Source organism: Varroa jacobsoni, unplaced genomic scaffold (assembly GCF_002532875.2).
Source record: "Varroa jacobsoni isolate VJ856 unplaced genomic scaffold, vjacob_1.0 scaffold_1329, whole genome shotgun sequence".
Classification (NCBI taxonomy): domain Eukaryota; kingdom Metazoa; phylum Arthropoda; class Arachnida; order Mesostigmata; family Varroidae; genus Varroa; species Varroa jacobsoni.
Genome location: NW_019214231.1, coordinates 353,698 through 362,085, shown reverse-complemented (window position 1 = coordinate 362,085; position 8,388 = coordinate 353,698). Strand labels below are relative to the sequence as shown.

General features: G+C 35.8%; 1 protein-coding gene across 2 annotated transcripts in view; it reads right to left on the bottom strand.

The window, feature by feature from the left end:
* Myd88 (myeloid differentiation primary response protein MyD88) overlaps positions 1 to 5,959 on the bottom strand; it is a 7,661-nt gene extending 1,702 nt beyond the window's left edge. Inside the window, exons 1-5 of one of the 2 annotated variants that reach the window (XM_022848110.2) lie at positions 5,661 to 5,959; positions 5,318 to 5,479; positions 3,215 to 3,349; positions 2,508 to 2,690; positions 2,023 to 2,132 (exon numbers count right to left, since the gene is read on the bottom strand). In XM_022848110.2, coding sequence (XP_022703845.1) covers positions 2,023 to 2,132; positions 2,508 to 2,690; positions 3,215 to 3,349; positions 5,318 to 5,435 — 546 coding nt within the window. In that variant the 5' untranslated portion in view covers positions 5,436 to 5,479; positions 5,661 to 5,959. The remainder of the gene's footprint in view (positions 1 to 2,022; positions 2,133 to 2,507; positions 2,691 to 3,214; positions 3,350 to 5,317; positions 5,480 to 5,660) is intronic. The other variant, XM_022848109.2, reaches the window with a different exon arrangement.
* Positions 5,960 to 8,388: the final 2,429 nt, after the last annotated feature.

The following is an 8,388-nucleotide window of genomic DNA, read 5'->3' as shown; positions in this document are numbered from 1 at the left end:
CGTTACGTCTGAATTAACCTCTTATATACAATAATGGTTCGTATTGGATAGTGAGAACGTAGACGCATTGTCCAAACAGCTACTGAGAAACGGAGTTGAAAAGTTACCCCATATTTAATGTTAGTCGTGGAAGTCTTCTACCTAAATCCACTAAAGCCTACATTTGATATTTAGAAATTATTGTAAAAAGAGAATGACACAACACGCAGCTGTTACAAAAGCATAACGAAAAACAAATATCCCTCGTCATTTTCCAACGTCGAAAGGAAGAATGAGAACTTAAAACACCATTTGGGTATTCCCTTCTTGATGACGGAAGAGCTACTGAAGGGACATGAGAAAAATTAAAGATAAGAAGCACTCTCTCCGCAATTACACGTTGAACGTTGAGGACTACTTTGCTATAAATTATACAAACTAATGACCCCACATAGAAATTAGAATTAATTTTCAGGCCTAAAAGTAATGGCTAATAAGTTTATTCCTAACAGGCCTACCAACTAAGCGAAAACATAATAATGAGTCACAATAAAAATTGCTTAATTCTTTGATCAGGTTCATGTAAGGGTGATTCTCACAAATTCAAAAAATATCGAATACATAAAGAGAGCCAACAAAGGGATTTCGCAACGACTTAGATATATTATGCCAGAGAGTTATACTTTTTCCTGAGATGAATCTATATACATCCAACTAGGAACTATCATAAGGCAATACTGTTAATATCTATATAAATCGTATCCGCAAGAACTCAGTATTAGTAAGATAACAAAAAAGAAATCCTTCGCTATACATCCACTTGACATGCTCAACTTATATACCTAGATCTAATTATATAAGGGTATATGAAAAAATGGCCGCTAAAAAAAATAAAAAAATATGGCCGATGTATTATCATATATAAGAAATACATAATAGTACATGAAATCTAAAATGCTGTTTTCGTATTGTTAAAGTAAATGTATTTGGTCGTTTAATATGGAACGTGATAGACTTTAATCTCATAATGTAAGTTGGCGCTATTTCATAACGGTGCGACATTCGGCGATACTTTTATTTTGTATTTAAGATGCACCCATACCTTTTCACATTTACATTATCAAAAATTTTAATGATGTTCCACCTGGGAGCTACAGCTGTCGTATGAACCTTGTGCTCGGTAAAGATTCTACCACTACTCGAAAAATTCGAAGAAGAAAACTGCGAACTCCCTCCACGAGACTTATTTTCAAGTCTCGTGGAAGGCCCTTTATGAAAATAAGATAACGAACGTTTCCTACTTTTTGCTTTCACGTTATGACAGTGCCTGACTTTCATAGGGAATTGCAACGTCTGGGGAAAGATCGATCCTCTGAGTACGCAACTTCGACATCACTCCAAAGATAAGTCTACGGTGTCACGTCTTATTCAGTAAAACTTCATAAATCCTATTGCGACTGAAATGCATTGTAAACTATTATGAATATGAAAAAAGTCCGTACGAAGTTTAATGAGCAAAGATAGAAAAAAAATACTTTTGCAGGAAAACGTTTAACCTCACAGGACAAGAATTATGGTGATAAAAATGCAGGAGTTACACTTGGAAGCTCTTCGTGATTCATTATATACTGCTCATATATACATTCATTATATAACCAGATGATCTTTTTTTTCCAAAATCTTCGGAGCTTCTTTATAGAAGAATTATTCAAGTATCAACTGAAAATTTTATAGATTTTCACAACTCAAATTTTGTCGCCAGAGAAATAATAAATAAGTTATCATCGGATAGGTAAAAGATCATATGATGGTGCATACCTTTACTGAAAATAAAAAAGCTAAGCTAGTCAAAAAAAAAGTTTGAAAGGTTGAGGTCACTGTTCATACATAACGGCCTTATGTGTATGATCGTTGAACGTAATGCGGCACTGTAGCACAACGCACATATGGATACTCGTGTCGATTCTATCTGTCTACAAAATCTTAGCCAAACGAGAGTCAAAAGCATTATTGATGATTCGCAACGCTGGACGAGACATATACCTGTTTGAGTCTATGCAGATAGTTCGACATCGCTGCTGGAAAGTCTCGTGCAGGAATAAAAAGACGAACGTGATTAGTTTCCACTTGCTTCACCAACTGCATCACAAAATCTATGACAACAAACAATTGAAATAAATTGTTATAATTTTATGTTATCGACTGATCATACCGCATAAAAACTCCGTAGTTGTTTTTATTTGACATAAATGGATGAACCTATATCAATTGCAAATTAAATGTTATGGCGAACATCGGTGGTGCTTAAGTGGGAATAAGGGTGCTTACATGTATAAAACAAATATGAAAAATGGGCAAGATTTAAATATGTGGAAACGAGTCGTTCTTTTAGTTATACACACCAGCATTTGAAGAAGTCTTCTCCATTAATAATCTTTATATTTGTCAACCGAAATTCCGCAACGAAATTTATTAAATAAGTAAATTAAGAATTATTTTTGATGTCCTAAAACGTTCATACTGCTTACTGGTGTCCTTTGCTTCCGGTGAATGAACCACAAACGCCCGAAAGCTCGAAGCATGCAAGAATGACGGTTCGCCCCAAATAGTTCGTCTGCTCTCATAGTTTCGGCAGTCCTCCAGGAACGATTCAATGCAGTCATCTATTACGTCAAATCGCTCTACTGCTTCTAGAGTTGTAATTATTAGATCTTCGGGAATCAAAATAAAATAAGAACACAGAAAATCTTTAGTTAGATGTCGAACTCACAGGATAAAACACTGCGAAGCCTATACATGCCAGTGGCGTATTTGAAAATGCCAAAACGATATTTGTGAATTCTCTTTTTACTATAATAAGCACAAATCTCAAGTCAAAGAATCAACATTTTTTTTTTTTTTTACCAAGCTAAGTCTAAACTCACTAGTGTAATCTGCCCAGATTGCAAAAAAAAACTTTCTTATTAAAAGACCATAGATGAGCGTATAGGCAAGCATAACTTTTACGCCTGCCGGGATGTTAGCTGTTAACTTGAATGTGCACATTTGTAACACATGTTACATCCCGTTAGTTCTCTATACGAATTTGTAGTTGGCTGTCCTTTTTACAAATGATGCCTATAACAGCTGAGATCTCTAGGAGTAGGAACAAGATTCATTCAGGTCAACATACATATCCCATTGCTTTGACATTAGGACACAAAAACAGCTGGTCTACGTGTTAACAACAACGTACCGATTGTAGCTTCACGCGGCCAGGCCTTAAGTGTTTCTTCCAGAGCGGCCGGGTTTCCTCGCAGCTGCATAAGCCTATCGTGATGTAAAACTAATTCAGCTAGAACGCGCCAGTCGCGGCAATGGCCGCCTCTTCCTATAAAAGCAGCATGAGAGTGTCTTTAGTCCACAGAAAAGTCATTATCAGTTCCTAACGACCTGATGTTTAAGGCACTGACAATGTGATACAGGATTGGTGCAAACGCAATTTTGTACAGTGTATATAATTTTAATACAGCTTTCTGATAAAATTAATTGATGCTATTTAACGCTGCCTATAGAAATTCTATGAAAGGAAGCTTGATTTATTCTAGCTGAACCCAATGAACCTATGTTTTATTGCGCTTTATACCAGAATAATACTTTTTCAAGTATGTATGTACGAGGGGTTCCGTCTAAAGCCATAATTTTATCTACCAAATGTTTCTAAGAGTGTACCTATGCTAAGATATATTTTTTGACTGTTATCTTGACGGTCACGGTCATTTAATGTAAATGGTATCCGCAGCGATAACACTGTCAATTTGGTACCTGAACTATTCATTAGTCATTTTCAAAGTATACCTTTTGTAATCCGCAAATAACTTTCTAATAATTATAGTGTGCTAAGTAATATTAGTAGATGTGATCCCTCACATACGGTACGCACAAAAGAATCTAAGTTAACCGTAGGCTGAAAGCTCCAAAAACGAGTTCATAGCGCAAAAAGTCTCGAAAAGTCTAACCGTTAGCGCTCATCCGGGAGACTCAATCGGCAACTGATATTTTCCTTTTTCGTATCATAACTTCAGATATATTAAAAATTATTTTTTGAGCTACTTAACTTTTCGTTTTTATTGATATCAACTTTATTGACGATCTCCTGGTTTCTCTTATAGAAATATTTTTCGTATTTTCTAAAAGCCGCATAAAAGCTAGCAATAAATCATCAATTTCTCAAAAAAAAAGTCAATTTCATTGACAGTGCGAAAAAACTGGACAATAGCTTGAATCTTCGCTTGAATTTGTTGTTTTATTCTAGAAATAACTGGCATTTTTCTGGTGCCAAAGATAACGGATGAACGCATCTCCCCTACGGTAAACAGCCCGTCAAAGTTTAACCGGACTCAGACGGAGCACCTTGTCACAACGTACAAACCATAATAACAACTTGTTCATCACCTAATCTGTCGTTGTAAACCCTATAATCTAACACTAAAGAGTCTATTTGTTCGCAAAAAAGTCTACATAAATAATCTGATGTTTTGTGGCGAAATGCGCAACGACGTTAATTTTTAATGATTGATTGAATATTGTACGAAAGCGGATTCGTTTTGTGACCTGTCGCTGAATAACGTTATAGACGCAACACTGGTATTTGCGCAGCCACAACTGATATTATATCTGTAAATACAAGGATGACTGATCGCTATGGGAGCACTGAATTTTTAAATAGAGAAACAGGATTCTTGCAGCAAGGAATAAGGCCAACGACAGAGGATAGAGTAACTGGAATAACGAAATAGGCTAGGTGAAACAAAATGACGGTACGACTATACTTGGAGAATAGAAATCATATTTGTATGAAATGAATTACAAAAACTTCCACGATATAAATTCGTAAATTTGGACTCGAACTATGGTATCAATTGGGTGACCGGTCAATGGCTCCGCTTAACAATTTGGGTATAATAAGATATCAGCAATAAGCTAATAAGATTACTGGAATATCCCAATAGGAGAAGATAATAACTCTGATAGAGTGACGGAATGACGGCTACAGTACAACAAGATAATTGCAATTGGATAGCAGCAAGTCTGCACCTGTGCTACAAACTGTATTAGGTTAAGTGTAAAATTAACGAATAAACTGCCGAGAAACAAAACGCCGCACATGAGATAGAGCGAAGCAGTCGACTACTACATCGAAAGATCGCCGTCAAATGTCTTACATTATAAAACAAGTATTTAAAAAATCCAAGCTATAAAAAAAAGGTGATTTCATGCAAGTTGGACATACTAATACCGAATGGGAATTCTAATGACACAGTATTCGTTACTATCAAAAAAACAGATGCTCACCTACCTGGCAGGACCTGTTCAACGTTTAAGCCAGAGGACAGTTTGGCTAAACTTTTTGATCCCAACGCGTGACATGGAACAGTGCGAAGGATGTCATAGTCATAATCTTCAATGACAGCCATCGCTTATTTTTCTATCCAGACGTAGCTAAGAATACGCAATTTACCTGTTAGTTAGTAATTTCACAAACGGATCTTAGGCCAATGCCGTAGACGGGCCTGATAGTGCCTTACCTCATCACATTAATCGCCTATCAGGAAAAATTCCATAAAAAGTGTCGTTCATATTATCTTATATGCATATATACGTATGTAAGCCTCGGGAGCATTTACATATATCTAACTCACATTTTCTTGCAGTAGCTCAGTTTATAAATTTATTCACTGCGTAAAAGTTGGCTGATTGTCAACATGAGTTTTACAGAGATTTGTTCTGTAGCAGCAATAGAAATGTCATTGTTTACGATTTCAGACTGTTTCGAGGTCCAATACCACCGAACTAGCTACCAGCACGTAACGAAGTATGTCTTCGACCGATTTTAAACTTAGATCTCTACGTTTCCATTACATTACAATCATGAGGACGATTTACTCTGAGAAATAAAGCCTTGAAACGCGAGCTGTTGATACATCGTCTGCTGTGTTAACAAAACAAGAGTTATCGAATGGGAGAGGAGTAACTCGCGCCCAACACAGGACAATGCCATCAATTCCATAGCAATCCGTTCATTCGTTATCAGAAAAGAAACCGGTTTGAAACAAGAGGTTAACAAACAACAAAACTTTACTACGTTTTCTTCCTTAACATACACACTGTTACCGATTGAAAGCATATAAAAAATATATTTTGGCATTTTCCGTGCTCTTAAGTGGTAATCAAGATCCTACGTTCCTACAGTCTCATTTTCAGGGTCTAAAGATTTACTCCGACCATGGCTTCCTACATATATATATTCCTTAAAAGATAAAGACTATGCACTTACGCTTTTACGTCAATAGCAGAGGCCTTTCTTTATGAATCATTGTGGCTTGGTGACTTAGCACGGGAATAATGGCTAAAATGTGTTCACTTTTTTAACCACTTCGAAGTAAATAAATCATGGCAGGATTTTTTTTTTATATGTTTTGCCATTGGCTTTGATTAAATATAGTGAACACTCAATTCTAGCCTATTGCATCGAACAAACGACGACGATTCAGCAAACCCCATCATAGTGAAAAGAGTACTAGTACGTTTCTGCTTAAAATTAATAGACCAGGATGGAGTTCTGAGAGCAAAAACTAGCCTATATCGAGGTGTAAAACGCGACCGCGTTTTTTTTTGTAACCTTTACCTGTCTCGAAACAGATTAAAAAAAATTCGCCCAATATGATATATCATGTGATATATGAATATAGAAAAGCTAATTATCTTCCCTGTATTTTATCAAGTTCAGCTGTGTCAGTCTGCAAACATCTTACATCTGTGTTACTGTGCTTAAAGCAGCCCCCAGCTGCATCTATCTAACAGTTCTATCGTGCAAAGCTTGAAACAACGCTTGCCTGATCGGAGTCACAGATTACGACTGAATAGTGCAGATAGGACTTTATACGAGCTGAACCTAGGCTCTTAGCAGGTGCACTCAGGCAACCCAGAACCGATTTTTCCTGATAGTTTACAAACTTCTGTCAAAACTACGAATATGGTTATTTATTTTTTGTATTAAAGTGCTAGACCATCTTTTAGTATTGAAGTTATCTTCATTCAATATAGTTATTCTAATAGAAGCTCATTATATCTGTGCAGTGTGCAGACAACGTTGTGTGTTTCAAGTAGCCTAAATTGTGATGGTTGGAGATACCTTTTCATAGTCTTACATATTTGATAACCTTTTTTTTATTCTGACGATTTTGCCGTCAGGTGCCACGAGATGTTCATAATGAAAAAAGCTGAAAGATTATCCCTAATTTAATAAGATTAACTTTAATTGCTTTTTTCCATTAGGGTGTTCAGATAGGCGCGTAATGTATCGTTGTCCTAAAACTAGCGATTTTTCTCCTTAACTTATTCTCACGCGTAGTATTAATAATGAGGATTAATGGCGATCTTTCTGAAAGACTGTACTCCGTGTTAAAACCAAACTTTTAAATGTTATAACAAATTCACTGACATTTTTCATGCAGAAGGTCAATAGCAAAGCTTATATATCTAAGATAATTACGTACACATAAACAAACAGATATCACCTCAGTTACACTTTATACAATAAACTAATTTATTAACAGTCATACATGTTACGTCCATAGTTGGAAAATACCTTCCGGGGAATTGTGTTCTAATACAACCGTCAGATCGTTCCAAATATTAACGACTTTCTATTTGAAATGGCAACTAGTTAATATAACGCTGTTTCAATTATAATTCTATTAAATGTAGCTGATGTTTTTTTTATAACGTTCTGTTAGCACCGCTCTGAACTGTGTGCGCCTAAACGCTACTTCGAGTTTTGTCTCTTTATCTACGATTAAAATTATGATCGAAGTAATGCACTTTATAATAATTATTTTTATAGAATTTGATATTCATCGGTACTCTGCAGCTTTTTTTTTTCATATTTAACCTGTGCAGACTAATTGAGGACTTTTCGAATTAGATCCTGAAAAGCATGCTACATTCTATAATCTAAAAATTCACTAGATTGCAACTACAACTGTGAATAACGTTTTTAGGTGTATCGCACAAAGACAAACGAAAAGTAATTTTGTCAGCAACTACCTAGGATCATACCAACAGCATGCAGAAAAGCTTTTGTATATAAAAAAAGAACCACTTTAACCACTAGCAAACGATGGACTACTACGAAGCACCTTGAAGAATGAACAAACGACGGTCAAGATCATTGGATGATAACTGCTATCAACTGTATTGTAGATGCCAGCCATAGGACGTCGAAATAGATTATACTGTCGTCCTTTATGTTGTTGCTATTATATCTACTAACAAGTATCTGATGTTAGGTGGACGCAAGTACAAAAAGATCTCGCTGCTTACTGACTGTAGCATTTAATGTAGCACGTAGACCTATATTTTTTGCCC